At 39.3% G+C, this 18,267-nt stretch overlaps 2 protein-coding genes across 2 annotated transcripts in view; one reads left to right on the top strand and one right to left on the bottom strand.

The window, feature by feature from the left end:
- LOC138982854 (furin-like protease kpc-1) overlaps positions 1-18,267 on the top strand; it is a gene marked incomplete at its 5' end in the record, with an annotated part of 381,789 nt that overhangs the window by 134,609 nt on the left and 228,913 nt on the right.
- LOC138982786 (uncharacterized) lies at positions 5,037-16,713 on the bottom strand. Its single transcript, XM_070356127.1, has 10 exons — positions 16,375-16,713; positions 15,165-15,216; positions 14,461-14,519; positions 13,117-13,199; positions 12,671-12,744; positions 11,912-11,982; positions 10,551-10,657; positions 9,286-9,350; positions 8,320-8,408; positions 5,037-7,376 (listed from the first exon to the last, which is right to left on the bottom strand). The coding sequence occupies exons 1-10, from the start codon at positions 16,466-16,468 to the stop codon at positions 7,210-7,212; spliced, it is 861 nt and encodes a 286-aa protein (XP_070212228.1). The 5' UTR covers positions 16,469-16,713; the 3' UTR covers positions 5,037-7,209.

Here is an 18,267-nt window from a genome sequence, read left to right as displayed (position 1 = left end):
AAAGCCACAGTAAGCCTCCCGAAAACCATCACAGATACTGTCAGGCTTTTACACACAGTACAAACACCCTTTTATTTACACACTTACCGCTTTTGAACATCCTAGGTGCCCTACGTAAAGAGCGAGCAATTTTCAAAGAATGTATTTTTGCGTGGTTTATCTTACCCATGAGCCATCGTGAACCCGTGTGATCCTGTTTCCTTTTTTTCACAATGTAGACGTCAGTTTGTGATTTCAATGCGACTCGCTGTAAGCTTATCTGCAATAGCAAGTTATTATGTACCTCTGAATCTAAACGCAACAAACGGCTGCGATTCACACGAACTCCAGCGATGGCTTTTGACTGTTCAGAGGAACTGGCGATAGGCATAAACCGTCGTCTGCTACGAGAACCACGACCTTGCGGGACCCTGCTTCCGGGCTTTTTTTTTTCTTCAAACTTTCAAAACTTCGAATTGAACTGATCTTGTCTTGATGAAAAAATAATTCTTTTATGATTTAAGAATGTTTGTGTAACAAGCTGTCAATTTATTATTTAGATTTTAAAAGTTAGGTCTAGCGCCAAAACGCACCGTCCGATTGTCTGATCAGACAATCCGCAAAATTAATTCTTTGAAAATTACTTGCTCTTTACGTAGGGCACCTAGGATGTTTAAAAGCGGTGAGTGTGTAAATGAAAGGGTGTTAGTACTGTGTGTAAAAGCCTGACAGTATCTGAGATGGTTTACGGGAGGCGTACTGTGCCTTTAAAGGATATATTTTTTAGACATATAATTCAGGGGGGGGGGGGGGGGGGGGGGCACACAATCGATAACTTCAGTGTGTTGCGCACTGAGAGTCTGATAGGGAAACTACCCGAAATTCATAGCAATAAAATATTAGACTAACAAAAACTCAAGAAAACAAATTAATCGGTAACATGAATTGTATTTAAAATTTTTCGGTATGTCACTTCAAAAGTGCGTATCAACAACTACAACAACAAAAACATCCACTACATTGCTGGTACGGTATTTTTCCCTTGATTTCGAGTACTCAGGTTGGTGAAACTAGTTCGGTTGAAGTCTTTATCTGGATTAACGGTCAAATGCACTGATAAAGATATGAGCCACACAGCATGTTGCAGCACGGTATATAGTTATAGTTAAAAGTTTACGACAACACAGCCTAGCGCTGATTTCTGCAATTATTTTCCTACGTCGACAGAATCAAATCACTGAGGAAAACATCTCTCTTTCTGTAATTTCCTCGTAATACATACGTTAGAAGTGGCAGAACGTTTTTATAATAATCGTCTTTTTTCGCATTGTGGCAAACACTATCCGTCATAAAAAAGTACACAGATACATTTAGCTGTAGATCTTTGTGATGCGGCCAATTATGTTAAAACCAAGTATATTGCCAGAAAGGTAATTCATTCCCTTACCGTATGAAATAAAGAGTTTAATTTTTCATGAACTAGTGTTTATGCAGTGGACCGGAGACCTAGGACACCCCCCAAAATCAAATTCGCAAAAGCGAACTTGTAGACACTAAAATAAAATAAAAAAATAATTAAAAAAAGCAAGAAATGGAATCACAACTCATTTTTTACCCATACACATTTATTCGGTTCATCTGTTGTGCCTAGCAGTGTTGCTTTGCCATTTTGAAGTAGACTGGTGTCAGCCTCGTCAGAAGCCGTAAAAGGCTTGTTTTCACGTCATTGTGTTTGGGCCATGTGGGTAAAAACCCTGTTGTTTTGTAATGGCTAGTTGTATTGCTTTTAAATTTGACACGAATATTGTTAATACAATTCCAAAAGAGTGTAAAATATCATGGCGTTTTGATGCTTTTTTTGGACGAACTGGACCTTTTCAAAAAAGTTTGATTAAACTGTAATAACGTTTTTTTAGTATGGTTGCAAAAATTCAGCATTCCGCAAACTTCAACACAAATTAATATAACACTATTATTGGGCATCAATTTTGGTAAAAAAAAAAAAAAGCAACCACGCGCTTGGGTGGTATGGAAATGTGAACGCAAAAGAACAATTACGAAAAACAGGTCTTCCAACATCAAAACCCAGTCCAGCGCAGCAGACTGAACTGGCACGTCACTCACAGCGATAGTAAGCGTTTATCCGGCGACACTGCGCGCATGCGTCTTAATCATGATGATTTTGTTGTCACTTTTGTTGCATTATTACATGAAACGAAGCATCTTGCGGGAAGCCCTGGCTGAGAATTTGTTTCCGTGAATGTTTGAATTTCATGCCTTTCTTTCGTAAGCGCCACAGAGAAAGGAATACGCGATTGTACTGCCTCATACAAACCGTCATTTAGTCCGGTTGCGAAACTAGTCTGATGAATTCTTATTTTAGCACTTTCAACCTAAATAGTGGCAGCAAAATGTGTAACTTATGTCTGAGAAAGAGAAAAAATGTGTTTCCCCAGCGCTTGTAAGTCCTCTTTTACATAACGACAATCATAGTGACAGTGTCAATTCTTTATTTCACAACTGTACAGCTTCGTCAATCCCCGCGAGAAGGAAATCGCTTATATCCTACATACGTGAGAGAGACACTCGTGAGATAATAATCGTTCAAATCACACGTGTGTATATCATGTAAATGAGCTCATGTCAAGCAAGTCTGGCAGGGACTTGTTTTTCCACTGCTTATGATGCCAAAGTCACCGAGACAAACGTCATTATAGAAACACAAATTGCGCTCGCTAATTACCCTCGATGATTATTTAGAACTAACACCTCACGCCACACTTTCAGGGTGACGTTTCTTTGCTTTGACGTAATAGATTGCAGAGGCGTTAGAAGAGATCGAGGTTCCAAAACAAGCGTCTTCAATTTAGCTGCCTCGACTGCAGGACATTTTCAGTGAAATACACGTAAGTACAGTATGTAGGATAAACAGAATACTACATGGCTTGCTGTTTCGTACCAGATTTACACTCGTTGCTTTTTCAAATAGTAAACAGCTCGCTTTCGCTCGCAGTTCAATATTTAAAAAAACAACTCGTGTAAATCTGGTACGACACAGCAAGCCATGTAGTATTCTCTATATCTCCCACGTGCAAAACGCAGTGAAATTGACAAGCCAGAATAGCGCGGTAGCGGCGTATTGCGCAAAGCAGGAAAGCGCGCTTTTCTGCATTCTTGTTAACTTTTTGAGCTTGTTTTGAATACAACATATCATATATATGATGTCTTTGGAATCAGGAAATGATAAAGGATAAGATTAAATCATTTTTTGATCGATTTTTAAAATTTTAATCGTAGTACTAATTAATCTATTTTCGTTAATTGTGATCACATTTTCAGAATAAACATCACATATGTATATATTTTTAGATTCAGAATTTGATGAAGAATACGATGCAATCAATTTTTAATCTGTTTGCGAAAATTTGATTTTAATGACAACTTTAATGTGCAAACTCGTTAATTAATTTGTATGCCTCTAAGCTGAAACGCAATACCAAAGTCCGGGCTTCGTCGAAGATTACTTGACCAAAATTTCAACCAAAACGTGACAGTGCCGCCTCAAGTTTCTATACTTGCCGGATATGACGTATTCAAAGACATTTATTGAAAAAAAGAAAAAAACTGTCCGGGGATATTATACCCAGTAACTTACATGTGAAGTTTCATGAAGATCGGTCGAGTAGTTTTCTCGGAACCGATCTATACACACACACACACACACACACACACACACACACACACACACACACACACTACACACACACACACACACACCACGACCCTCATCTCGATTCCCCCTCTATGTTAAAACATTTAGTCAAAACTTGACTAAATGTAAAAAGAAGAAAAACAAAAGAGAAAAAAATACCAACGAAAGACTTACATGAGATTTCTGTCGATTGTTCTTTTTGATTCAAGGCCACATATGGAGACTTTTTCTAGAAGCGACCTTATCGGCCGAGTTTTTTTTCTCCAAATGTACGAACTATAGACTGAAACACGAGAACTGCTCTCATATTAGACTGGCAGATTAACAGACAGACAGTCAGACAGACAGATAAAAGCTGGCATAAACATTCAGGCACGCAGACATAGCTGGATTAAGAAACACACTGTGACAGACACAGAAACACCTAGACACACAAAGATACATACACAGATATATAGTCACATAGAGAGACACAGATCCAAACAAACATATACAGATACTATAGACAGACAGATAGACAGACAGACAGACGTGCACGGCACACACACACAAATAGCTCGAACAGTAAAAACGCTGACAAGAGTTTTAAACTAGGTCACACAAACTGAAAACAATCTGTTTTGCAAAACGACACAGACATATTGTGCAAACGCGCAACCTTTAACCGATAAGCTTTTAGTGGCTGTGCATGTTGAATGCACCCCAGTAACCCCCATTTTCTTACTACCAAAATTCTAGAAAATTCGGTCTTTAAAATAAAGGGTGGGGAAGGGGGTGGGTCTTAGATAAAGTTAAATTTACAGAGGCTTTCAACACAAACAAGTGAAAAGCAGGTTCTTTCTTTTGGCGAAAAACCTTACAACAGGGACCGGAAATCTTAGAAAAAAAAGAGGGGTTGAGTCGTTGAGTCGGAAAGATGTGTTTGTCTGTGAAGATGCTTTGTTCTCGCCCTAATATATGAACAAAATGACTCTACAATCTTTATAACGCACAAGCCAAATTTTAATGTAATGTCATGCTTAAACATTTCTGCTTGGATTTTAGGGGTCTGCTTATAACAACTAGGTTGCCTTGCGTGGTTTTCAGCTGATTATAGTCAATAATTTTCATTTCACAGTAAAGTGTGTGTGTGTGTGTGTGTGTGTGTGTGTGTGTGTGTGTGTGTGTGTGTGTGTACTAGTTCATCTCATATGCTGCGCATGTGTGTGTGTGTGTTTGTTGTTGGTTAATGTGTGTGTGTTTGTGCACAGATGTATGCATGTGTGCGTGTGCAATCTGGCCCATTCTTGCTAGTACGGGCGTACAAGCATTGGCCTGCAGTTAACTTACAACATGACACACATAATGATTGTTTTATTTTGTTTATTCCCCAGAACCATCACATAAGTACACTTGTGCAGCCCCAAATGTTCAAAAACCACTGATTTGCAACAAAGCAGAAAAAGTTGACATTTGCATAAGGAAAAGCGTACATTAATTGAAAACTTTTTATTCATCTCTGACAAACAAGACTTTTTCATAAACTAGTGCCCAACGAACTACAGTACTACTAACTACCAAGCGGAATATTCAAGGTAAGAGAAACACAGCGATTTGACAAACATACAAATATAGCAACAACAAAAAAAATGCAAGAGGATATACAACAACAAAAAAGGCAATCTGTAAATGAAAGACAAAATATTTTTTTCCCACAGATAGTTTCATTCACAGGAGCTTGTATCCAATCGCCGGTCGATCATTATTTACTCCTTATTCCCTAGAGTCTCCTTACTACTGCTATTTATTACTAAATAGTAGTACAATGTTGTAAGGGTAAGCATGCAGCAGTAAATAATAAGCATGCAGGAGTAAATAATGATCGACCGGCGGTTGGATACAAGCTCCTGTGGTTTCATTTAATGTGAATAAGCAATGCAGGTTTAATAAATGATAAGCAAATACAAGTTTGGACCCACTATGACTTTGAAACATGACTAACATCAATCTGCATTGCGTCATATCTTGAAGTAATCAAAGTCTAAGAGTGCGTGAAGTTTCAAAGCTCCAGCCTATATATATTTTTTATTAATCCAAACAATACCCAGCTGTGACCTTGAAATTTGACAAAGGTCAAGCAGACTATTATTGTGCCTAAGGGCCATCAAAGTCTGGAAGTGCTCAACGATTCACTGCAAAGGCTTCCGAGTCACATCTGAGAAAACCATGAGTTCAATGTTAATTTTGTTTGCCTAACACTGCATATTTTTAAGACTCATGATTACTCAGGTGAGTCAAAAAGTAAAAAGCCAGAGATGAACATGGAAGAGTTTTAAAGTTATGAAAAGTTTTCATGAGAGAAGATTCATTTAACTTGTCTTGAGGGCAGTAATAACTCGCAGTATTGAAGCTTAAATTGGAACCTTCTGAGTAAGTGCATGGGTTGGACTGAAAAATGTCATGAATCCTGAAGAATTTTAAAGGGACCCCAGACGCTGAAGGATTTGTATAATTAACTAACAAAACAAAATTAACCCCAGACATTACGAATCCGGATTTCCGGAATATACCGGAAGAATCCCACCCATGTAAGTGTCAGCGAAGTCTTACATGTTCATAAGGCTTTTTTATTTTATATCAGTTTTACATATCATGAGAACATACTCTATATCATGTTCGCATATTGTATATATTGCAAAGTACCAAAGCATAATAAGTTAAACAAATAATTTTGTAGCAAGATTATTTAAAAACTCAGTCTCATAGTGGCTTCAGCCTTAATTTTGATTCTTACCAAAATGCCTCAATGGAAATATATATATAAAACAAGCTCACAACGTTTTTTTAATGCAGGTATCAGGTTTGCAATGGCACAAGCTTGCGTGTGTGCATGATCAAGGGCAATTGTTAATAAACAAAAAAGTCTTTTGAGTCAAATCATAAAAGAAACAGGGTCAGATTGGTTAAACTCGAAATCTGAATATCATCGTCATCCAGGAATTTTGCCGTAACTCGATTCTCGCTGATTTGGATGTTTTTGTCCTATAGTCTAAGTAAATCAGTCTAAGTAAATCATTCTCCAAGAGAAATATTCTCCAAAAAATATGGACAATACATGATTTAACGTTCTTTTATCTTCCTATCCATACCAGGTACAAATAAAAACACTATTTCATAATAAAAATATTTAGTTTTGGCCTTCTGCTGAAAAGGTGTCTAAAATGAGTTATGCCAAAATTCCATGACGACGTCAATATGCGATTTCAGCAAACCCGACCCCGCAGCTGGTTCCCATCTAGTCGAGTTGACTTCGTACACACCAGCCCTGGGCTTCACATGTCTCTGCTTCACTCAAAATTGGAATTTCCGGTTTCATATTATACAGTAATTTCACAGAATGAAGCCACCATCTTAACTTTTGTACGTTATTTGGTCCAAAATGAAAAAAAGAATTAAGCAAAATTCAGGCTTTTCAACGATCCATCACAGTTAATTCTTCCCCTCCCACATATCACAGTTTCTCTTCAGATCCGACTGAGTCAATTGGGGAGAATTTTCAAGGTCTGACTGGAGTCGAACTTGTCTCCTGCTTCCAGAATGACAGAGGAGCTAACTTTGCCTGCCTCCACGCACAGCATGTGGCGCCACCCATCATCGTCCATGTCAGCCATGCTCTTGGCCCCTTCCTCCCAAGGGTTCCACACCACTGTAGCAAAACCATGACAATTTTGTATTACTCTCACTCTCTTCACTGTAGAAAATTAAGGGTAAAGATTCATAGAGTCCTGTGAGGTTACCCTCATGGAAATTGGGGCTGCTTTCTCCCAGGGGAAAGCGAGCTACCATACAGTATACGGCGCTATCAATTTCTTTCCCTGCATGCGTGTATTTATTTTTTTATTTATTTATTTACGAGGATTTATATCGCGCACGTATCACACCACACAAGACGACTCAAGGCGCATGTTACCTATTAATGCCGTGTGAGATGGAATTTTTTACACAATATATCACGCATTCACATCGGCCAGTAGATCGACTGCCTTTAGGCGCTGCATCCACCTTTCACGGCCTATTATTCCAGGTCACACAGGTATTTTGGTGGACATTTTTATCTACGCCTATACAATTTTGCCAGGAAAGACTCTTTTGTCAATCGTGGGATCTTTAACATGCATACCCCAATGTAGTGTACACGAAGGGACCTCGGTTTATCGTCTCATCCGTATTCATGTTCAAAAGCCCTGAGACTTTTGCTGTGAACTTGGGTTCTTTTTCATGCGCATGCGTGAACACGGGGGTGTTCGGACACCGAGGAGAGTCTGCACAAAGTTGACTCTGGGAAATATCTCCCTTGCTGAACGTGAGGATCGAACCCACACGGATAGCGACAACTGGTTTTGAAGCCACCGCTACTATCGACTGAGCTATTTTCCCGCCCCGTGAATCATGTGTTATAAGTACACTCTCACAAACCTTTTTAATTCTACTTTATACTGTGACACCTGTGATAAGAAGGCATCCCTGGGACAAGACACAAGTGTCTCTCCACCTTATGACATTATCATCATCGCCTTCATCCAAATCATCATCATCATCATCATATGACTCTTGAAATAAACCTGCTACGGTGTTTCCTAACTACTTACCAGTGTCAGGGAAACTCAATGTAGAGACCTCAATGGAAGGATTCGCAGCAGTCTGTATTACCACAGTCTTAGGGGAATCTTTGTAGACTCTGAAACAACCAGATAAACTTAATTTAGTTTTCGCTGATCATGAATACGAAATACAGATTTATAGTATTAGAAACTATATTCGTGGACTGATCTCTGTTCACATTTACTTGGAAAAAAACCAAGAATAACCAAGAATAACAAGAACAACTACAATGCAGAGAACACAACATGCATGCTTCCTTTGTGATACCAGCTTTACATGTGTTGTTTTGTTTAAATGCTATATATATATGTCAGCAAAAGCAAGCTTTTTAATGTTTGAAAAAGCAAATTTCACACATGAAGCCATGTAGTATTCTGTTTATCTATCATTCTGTGCAATCTAGCTAAAACTTACAGACAGCTCTGTCATATTGACACACAAACTTAAAAGTAGTCCAAAGTTAATTTTGCCTTTGAAGGCGGAATCAGTAAAATTAGAACATATAATGCGGTCAGTTAAAAAAACCTGAGTGAAGCATTTGCCGCTAAAACAAGACTGTGAAACAAAACGTAACAAGATATAAAGAAGGAAAAAAAACTAACTATTGCCAAGTGCCTGGTGTCCTATCCGTGTGAATTCCGGGTGTAGCTCACCACTTACTTGTGACCCCTTCACCTCAGTGACAAGATACAAACACATGTGGAGATACAGTATTCTTATTGTTTGGGTGGTCCCAGTCTTGCGTATATACATATGTAGGAATAATTCAAATAACACATGCCTGATTGGTAAAAAGAAAAGGCTTTTGAGAGAGAGAGAGAGAGAGAGAGATCGAGAGAGAGAGAGAGAGAGAGAGAGAGAGAGAGAGAGAGAGAGAGAGAGAGAGAGAGAGAGAGAGAGAGAGAGAGAGAGAGAGAGAGAGAGAGAGAGAGAGAGAGAGAGAGAGAGAATACCTGTCAGTTTTCTCTCCAACTGATACCACATCTCTTTCTTCTGTGAACTCCTTTGACTCCCTGATCTAAAACAGAAAAGGGCAGTTGCTGTTATAATATTTACTACTGCATGTTTATCATGTTCACATGTGCACACACACACACACACACACAAATTCACACAAACACAAACATGTACGCAAACACATGCACACACACATACACACACATATGCATGAACAGGCACACACACACACATACACACTTGTGAAGTATACACACAAGGAAATAAGGAAACTGCCAAGTGAAAAGTATAAACATTAATTGTGCTGGCAGGGAACTTAATTAAGGAGCATGTTTGAAGACACAACTCTCATTAGTGACTGGCCTATAAAGTCACATGTAAAAAAGTGCTTCAATAAAGCAGACAGTGTTATTACAAACATTGTCTATTTAGTGAGAACACCAAACATGCTGTTGTGGTCAACTATAAGCAAGTTTTGTAGGATTTAAAACACAATACCAGAGAAAAAGACAGACATACAGACAAACACAATGACAGACACACAGATGGACAAAGATGGTAATACTTATACATACATGTATTGTTATTGACATTTAGAAATTAAAGCAAGCAGGAGAGAGAGATCAAATAAATCTTATTTTAAGAGAGAGAGAGAGAGAGAGAGAGAGAGAGAGAGAGAGAGAGAGAGAGAGAGAGAGAGGGGGGGGGGGAGGCAGGGCAGAAACTTAAACAGACTGAAAGAATAATATACAGGTAGACACTGAAGTCAGAATAAATTACACTGTGCTAGCCAAACAGATCACTTGCAGAGTGACAGACAGGGCTTATGCAATTCTACCAGCGAATGTGAGCATGTGCTAGCTGCACACTGCCAGCTTGTAAGGCCCCCTAACAAATTTCAGTTTCCAGTGACAAGGCCAAACAAATTTGGGTAGCTAGTTGCCAGGTTGTTACTTCACTAATTCATTTTTGTTTTAGAATTTTTTAGTATTCAAGTTATTATTTTCCTGCCCAAGCTTTTCATTGGTTGGAACTTGTGCCAGTCGTTGTGCCACGCAAATGTAGGAGAAGAATTTCTTCCTTACTGTAGTCTGCAAATCGAGTTACTTATGTTAATCATTTTTTTGTGACAGGTTAAATAACAAATTCTTGGGTTAGGAGGAAAACTAGGACTGGTAGGAGAACTCAGTTAACGCTGAATATTTTTCATGCCTAAATCAGACAAGACAGAAATAAAAAGCCCACAGGCAGACACACAAACCTTGTCCACATATTTCAGGCCTTTCAAGCCAAGCACACTTGTGCTGTTGATGTCAGCAACACGGAAGTAGGTATGGAGAAGACAAGTGAAGTCAAAACTGCTGGAGCCTGCACACAAAATGTGACCAACAAAGCACAAGAGTAAAACTCATGAATCAACTTTATCGTGTAGAAAATATCAACGAAAGCAACAAAACTCACTACAAATTTAGAATTATAAAAAAAACTTGACCGTAGACCTGAAAATGAGAATAAATTCAAAAGAAAGGAAGTAAAAAACAAAGATGTCTTTTTTCTGTCATGAACAAGCAGACACATATCGAAACAGAATCGTGGGTATGAAGGTTATAAAAGTGATAATAAAAGTCATCTAAGACCCACGATAATGGAAACTGCCAAGCTGAATCTTATGACATTGATATCAGTCAAATATGGCCATAACCACAACAAATCAAACAAGTCGCGTAAGGCGAAATTACTACATTTAGTCAAGCTGTGGAACTCACAGAATGAAACTGAACGCACTGCATTTTTTCACAATGACCGTAGTCCGCCGCTTGTGCAAAACGGAGTGAAACTGACGAGCCTGTTCAGCGCAGTAGTGGTTTCGCTGTGCTGCATAGCACGCTTTTCTGTACCTCTCTTCGTTTTAACTTTCTGAGCGTGTTTTTAATCCAAACATATCATATCTATATGTTTTTGGAATCAGGAACCGACAAGGAATAAGATGAAATTGTTTTTAAATCGATTTCGGAAATTTAATTTTGAGCTCGTTTTTAATCCAAATACAACATATTTATATGTTTTTGTAATCAGGAACTGATGTAGAATAAGATGAACGTAAATTTGGATCGTTTTATATATTAAAAAAATTATTACAATTTTCTGATTTTTAATGACCAAAGTCATTAATTAATTTTTAAGCCACCAAGCTGAAATGCAATACCGAAGTCCGGCCTTTGTCGAAGATTGCTTTACAAAAATTTCAATCAATTTGATTGAAAAATGAGGGTGTGACAGTGCCGCCTCAACTTTTACAAAAAGCCGGATATGACGTCATCAAAAGTATTTATCGAAAAAACGAAAAAAAAAGTCCGGGGATATCATTCCCAGGAACTCTCATGTCAAATTTCATAAAGATCGGTCCAGTAGTTTGGTCTGAATCGCTCTACACACACACACGCACAGACAGACAGACAGACACACACACACATACACCACGACCCTCGTCTCGATTCCCCCTCTATGTTAAAACATTTAGTCAAAACTTGACTAAATGTAAAAACAAAATAGATGACAGAGTAAAGGAAGAGAATGACTATCAAGAAGCATCTGTTTGATAGACAAAGGATAAAAACACACCTGTGTTGTGTACGACAAAGTTGCACACCAGGGAAGTGTCCAGCAACATCAGAGTGTAAACCACTTTGAACCTGTTTGAAGGGAAACAACTCTTTCAATGCATTGTCAACTGAGATGAATGAACTTACTTCCCTTTTTGCAGTCTGATGTCAGTTTACATCTATAGCTCGACATGTTACGCTTTCGTTTTACATCAAGCACATATACCAACCAACCAAGCAAAGAAAACAACACATACGTTTTTGTCAAAAGCGTCAGACTCTGATCGTGTCACACCCGAAACACAGACACAGTGATAAGTCTGTGTATTTTTCATTAAAAGAATTTGCTCGCACATTAACAAAACAGGCCCCTGTTTGGCTGTTACTGCCACTGAGGTCGTCATTTTAAATCTGATCTGTTTTGTAGGAATGCAGATTTTGAGAAACAACCACATTTGCCTTTGGATAATATTTAACTCACAAGATTTCCACTATTTGCAAACTGATACAATGTACCACCTCTCTTTCTTTCACTCTTTTTTATCCATCAAGTTATTTTTGTTTTTTGCTCCAGCAAGTCTTGTCAATATAGTGGAACCCCCCTTTTAAGACTTCGACAAATTTGAAAAAAATCAAGTCTTAAAATGGAGGGGTCTGAAAATGGGGGTTATAATTTACAGAGGTTATGAGTGTCTGAGAAAACAAGGTCTTTAAAAGGATGGAGTCTTAAAAGGGGGGTTCCACTGTACAATAAGGATATTTTAAAATTCCTACATACTTATGGTTCCACATCTGACGGGTTTCATCATCATCCTCCAGCTGGAAAGCAGCTATGATGTTACCGTTCTTGTCCTGAAGCGACAAAGGAGGAAAACACATCTATCATTCTTCTTCAAAGTCAAAGAGAGCAGCATTTCAATTTTTTTCTTCTTCTTACATCTGAATAAGGGAGGAAACTATTGCACTGAAAGTATTCACCACTTTTGATTTTTTCTTGACGTACCATAACTCAGGAATTTAATAATTAGCACCTATTGATATTATGAACTATTAACTTTTTTTTTAAGAGACAACTAGTTTTTTTAACTAATGTGTAAGAGTATTGAGTTAAATAGGCTGAATTAACATATCTATAAAATTATCCACATTTTAATAGAACCTGCGTCTTTATTGACTTTTGGAACAACAGAGCATCTTCTTTACTGTCTAAGATATTTGTCTTACCGTTGAGGGAGGAATGACATTGGTCCATCTCTTGGTGCGAGCAAACCCATGCTGTGGACCAAGTGACCACGGTCCAAACTGGGCTGCACATACATTGTCACAATAGACGATTTTCGGATATAACTATGTCGGGTTTGTACTGGTTGTGCAAGAGTGAATATACCCTTGCTTTTTCTCTGACAAATAAATTCACACATGCTCCTGTTCACGTGTTTCCCACACACCCCTTGCTAGTGACTGGACCCTCCGATGTTTGTCTGGGTAAAAAGCAAGGGTATTCACTCTTTCACAACCCATACAAACCCAACCGAGTTATTTTCGGAATTCGTCTATTAGGGGATATCATCTGTGCGTACAAGTACTTCCCTTCGTCAAGGATCTATATTTAGGATATGTCTATGCCTTGGCCAAAAACACTTGTATATATATTATATTTCCAATGAAGTCACACGACAACTCACAGTAACAGTTGAAGTCTAAATTCCATTTTACACGTTTGAAATGTATGCCTAAATTTCTCTGGTGAGAATAGGATGAAGAAGACGCTCTGCAGTTGGAGAGTTGTGTACTTGAAAAGTGACACTTATCATTATCAACTGCTTCCTCTGGTGTTTTTTTTTTTAATAAGTATTCTTAAAACTTAAACAGCCTGAGAAGTGAGACTGTCATTATAAAAAAACATTTATTATTTTCAAAGCATATTCTCCACATGTGTTATGTCACTACTTCAAACCAAGGTATTTGGAATTGTGGGTGGGGGTTCTGAATCAAACATACATGTTTCTGCTTGCATGAACGCTTCATTTGCAATTTAAATACCAACTACATGTACATTTAAGGGCATAGGTGTGAGAACAAACTATATAAAAATAGTAATCCTACTCTGACAACATAACTGAGTCTGTCTGATTATATTCTTGTACGACAGGTTTTGTGCATCGTTTTGTGTTTTCTCCTATCTGTGCAAAAGAAGAGTCTTTTCAACAATTATACAGATTTGGAGGCAATTCATTAAATTTTAATCATTCAGTGGACTGCCTGAGAGGAAGCTAACAGTATTTAAAACATGTTAGTTTCAGAAGATTCAATAACAAAAGTTTGTTTTCTTTGATTGATGCTGGTTTAAGTAAAGGCAAAGCAATTAAAAAGGATTAACATCGAAAAGGATCAAAATAGATAATTGACTTGTAGAATGCCTGCATGTCTGATACAAGTATTTTCTCTTTCGCTTTTCTCCTCTTTCTGCCAGTTTCTATTCTAAATGACACTTTTTTCTCCAGAGAAACAAACAAGAAAAGTTCATCTGCAAGTAATATTTATTGAGAGAAATAAGTCAGTACTTACGAAAAATTACAGGAATGCCTCCACGAATGGCTTTCTTGTTGTCAAACACACTGGTGGAGCTGTAACACAAGTGTATGTTTTAAAACAGTACAGTGAGCCCTAAAAGTAACAAAAATGGTGTACTAGCCTTTGGCTGGTGATTCTGAAAATTTACTAGCCTGAGAGCAAACTTTACTAGCCAAACCAACAATTTGTTTCAGCAACTTTACTCACATTTGAGTATACATTTGGGTATCATAATTAAAAGGGGGGTTCCACTGTATACTGGATACAGCCTTTAGCCCTTACGTGACACAGAGAAGAGGGATGCCAGGAGGCACAGACAGAGAGAGCCAAAGTAGCTACCTTTAAAACATACACAATTTCAGAGAAAACCATGAGACAAAAAAAGGAGGGAGAAAAACACAACAACACTACAAAAATAAACATTGGAAACAAAAAAAGGAAAGGAAAGTATACAGACGGAACAAATAAAGCAAATGGAAACTTATAACATAAACATCAGCTAGGCAAAGTCTGTCAATCAAACGTGTTAGCTGAAAAGAGGTGTGTGTACACGTGTACATGTATTGCATGTAGAGACCAATAACTGAATGGATTGTACAGATCCCACAAATGCATGAATGATTAAAAAAAAATAATCTGTGACTACACTTTCCTTATCACAACACAAGAAATAAATCTCACAACTGTAGTGCTCACACCTCAGAAATAGATGTTCCACTCCATTGCACTGCCAGCTCAACACAGTAGCACCTGTTCAAAGCAAACACAAGTGTTATATATATACTTCACAGTACTACATTTACACCTAAAAGTTATGAAGAACATAAAGAAGCAGGCTTAGCTTAAGAGGAATTGATCTGATTGGGCAAAGGAAATGTGTGTGTGTGTGTGTGTGTGTGTGTGTGTGTGTGTGTGTGTGTGTATGTGTGTGTTTATGCTAGTGTGAGCATGTGTGTGTGTGTGTGTGTGTGTGTGTGTGTGTGTGTGTGTGTGTGTGTGTGCGTGTGTGTGTGTGTGTGTATGTGTGTGTTTATGCTAGAGTGTGAGCATGTGTGTGTGTGTGTGTGTGTGTGTGTGTGAGAGAGAGAGAGAGAGAGAGAGAGAGAGAGAGAGAGAGAGAGAGAGAGAGAGAGAGAGAGAGAGAGAGAGAGTAAAAAAACCCAACACTTAAAAGCTGTTTAGATGTTACTTGCAGGTGTGTACACATGTATTTATTTTGTAAAGAGAGATCCTAGGCTTTAATTGCATTATAATCGATGTACCTTGGTAAACAGCAAGGAAACTGTGACTTTAATTATTTGAAGTACAGTAATGCTTTCTATAATTCAGTGTTTACCCCTCAAAGCTGTTCATGCAGATTTGATGGACTGAACCAGGATGGTAAATGTAACTTGCATATGAATAGAATGACCTTCATACAACCCAAGTCAATATTCGGCATGCAATCCAAGTCCATCTGAATCAGTGGACATCCCCCCCCCCTACCCCCCCCCCCCCACCCCGGCCCCCTCCTAAAAAACAGCTACAACCGATAAAAGCAACAAACCTCCCTGCCACTGTCAACAAGCCCCACTCCACCCCCCTCAAACATGTACACTCAGGTGCAGTATTTTTACTGGCCGCGGAGCAAGACTTTTGGAAGCAGGAGAGAGAGAGAGAGAGAGAGAGAGAGAGAGAGAGAGAGAGAGAGAGAGAGAGAAAGAGCACCATTACCCAATGAAGCAACACTGCTTACAGACAGACGAACGGACAGACCAACTGATCATACACACATAATGATAATGACATAGATATACAGACACTCTGGTGACACGCCGTGCCAGAGTTTGGTTTGCTGTTCACTTCACGTCGTTGACGCCGGTTACCTAACATGATACTAAAAATACAAACAATTCAAACATTTCATACCGTGCAGATGAACAATAACACGCGTCCCGTTGCCTCTGTCGAGCACAACAATATCGCCGGCTGGATAGTGCTCGGGTGACTGAACGGTCGCCATCTTGATCGCAGCAGACGACAAATTTAATGATGAACTCCGCAACTGAACTTCCAACTTTCACCACGGTCAGAATCACTGCTTTGTGCTTGCAGTAGACTATTAACCGCGCACAAAGTGGCCATACAAGCTATTTGCGAAAGACTGAAACACACGAAAACTGAAAATGTCAAACACGAACTAGCCAGACTTAGGGGCTTGAAACGTGTGGCCACAAATAGCACAATGTTGACATGCACAGCTGAGACTGTAGAGTACACCGGTGTAATATGAAATTTTTACTCCACGAAAAATTGACTCCGGGAATAAAAATTTCGTACGAAATTTCTACTCCCAGTAAAAATCTCGTACGAGAAAGGCACTCCCCAAGGAAATTTTTATTCCCCAAATTTTTTGTTCCAGTAAAAATCTCGTACCAGATCTTTACTCCCGGGCAGTTTATAGTTCAGTCAGTCGCGGCCGTGAACGTTCGAGTCTTGCACGACGTACTCATGGCGACAAAATGGGATGTCGCGCAAACGGAATGTCTCTCTAGTTGAATGATGCAATAGTAAAGTGACGCTTGGCTAGTAGAAGAGATGCGAAAATGGGATGGTGCGAAAATGGGATGGCGAAAATTGGCCGGGATGGCGGCGCGCTATCCAGGTTTCCCGATTGCTTTGTTTCCGGCCGATTTATGTGGAGCACGTGATGCGCACAAAAAATATTGGCGGTCTAGAAGTGTCGTCTGCGCAATGATCACGGCGGCGCCCGCGGCTTTGACGACCGCGCACGTTGTGATACGTCATTCGTTAGACCTCAATAAATTGGTATGACACGTGACGATACTAAAATGACGCTTGACTTGTGCCCGGGATGGGGGCAAAATTGAACGGCGGCAAAACGGGATGGCGCCAAAACAGTGGGATATAGTGCTAATGGTATATGACACGATAGTAAAATGACGCGGCTTGGCTTGTGAAATGTCGCGAAATAGGGATGGGGGCGCAATGCGATGGCAGCAAAACGGGATGGCGCCTAAATGGGATGAGCCGCTGGTGGTTATGACATGGAAATAAATGACGCTTGGCTTGTGAAATGTCGCAAAAATGGGATGGGGGCGAAATGGGATAACGCCCTTATGGGATCTCGCGCAAACGGCCCGGAATGTCGCGCTACCACTCCCTCCACTTCTTCCACCGTGACCACCAGGACTGACAGGGGACAGGAGAGTAAAAGTTTCGTACGGAATTTTTACTCGGGAGTACACCTGTCTGGTGGGGAGTAATTTGCTCGTGTTAGGGTGGAGTAACTTGATTTATTAAATATCTATTCGTCAGGTGAGTAAAATTTTCGTACGAAATGTTTACTCGGAGTAAACCTGTCCTGGGGAGTAATTTGCTCGTGTTAAGATGGAGTAATTTTTTCGTAAAGGGGGTAACAGTTTCGTACGAAATGTTTACTCCGGAGTAACAAATCTCGCGGGTGTACTTTTCTTGTGTTACACCGGCGCTACACAGCAGCGGCGTGTGTCAACATTGCTACGTCACATTGTGTCGTGAATTGTGACGTCATTGTGGGCTTCACATTCCAATGGTGTGCTTTATCATTGTGATACGGCGGCTGCTGAAAGACGCTGCTCCGCTCAGAGCGGCACTGTTGAAGAAACGATTTGCCTCAGTTTTTCTGTCAAAACACTGATTTTACACAATTACCCCACAGATGACTACACATACCTTGTTGACAGCCAAGCAAAACTTTACGCGGTTTGTCAGTTGGCATCTCCAGCCAAAATGTAAATAACTGCACTGATTTCCTGTAAT

This window comes from Littorina saxatilis, linkage group LG1, assembly GCF_037325665.1.
Source record: "Littorina saxatilis isolate snail1 linkage group LG1, US_GU_Lsax_2.0, whole genome shotgun sequence".
Lineage (NCBI taxonomy): Eukaryota > Metazoa > Mollusca > Gastropoda > Littorinimorpha > Littorinidae > Littorina > Littorina saxatilis.
The sequence above is the reverse complement of the archived record's forward strand: the minus strand, read 5'-3'. Positions and strand labels throughout refer to the sequence as shown.

Excerpts from the sequence above, each read along its gene's own strand:
- LOC138982786 (XM_070356127.1), bottom strand. The coding sequence starts at position 16,468 with ATGGCGACCGTTCAGTCACCCGAGCACTATCCAGCCGGCGATATTGTT. Across the intron at positions 11,983-12,670 it reads CGTCAGATGTGGAACCATAA|GTTCAAAGTGGTTTACACTC; the intron begins GTATGTAGGAAT and ends CCCTTCAAACAG. Across the intron at positions 10,658-11,911 it reads CTTTGTCGTACACAACACAG|GCTCCAGCAGTTTTGACTTC; the intron begins GTGTGTTTTTAT and ends TTTTGTGTGCAG.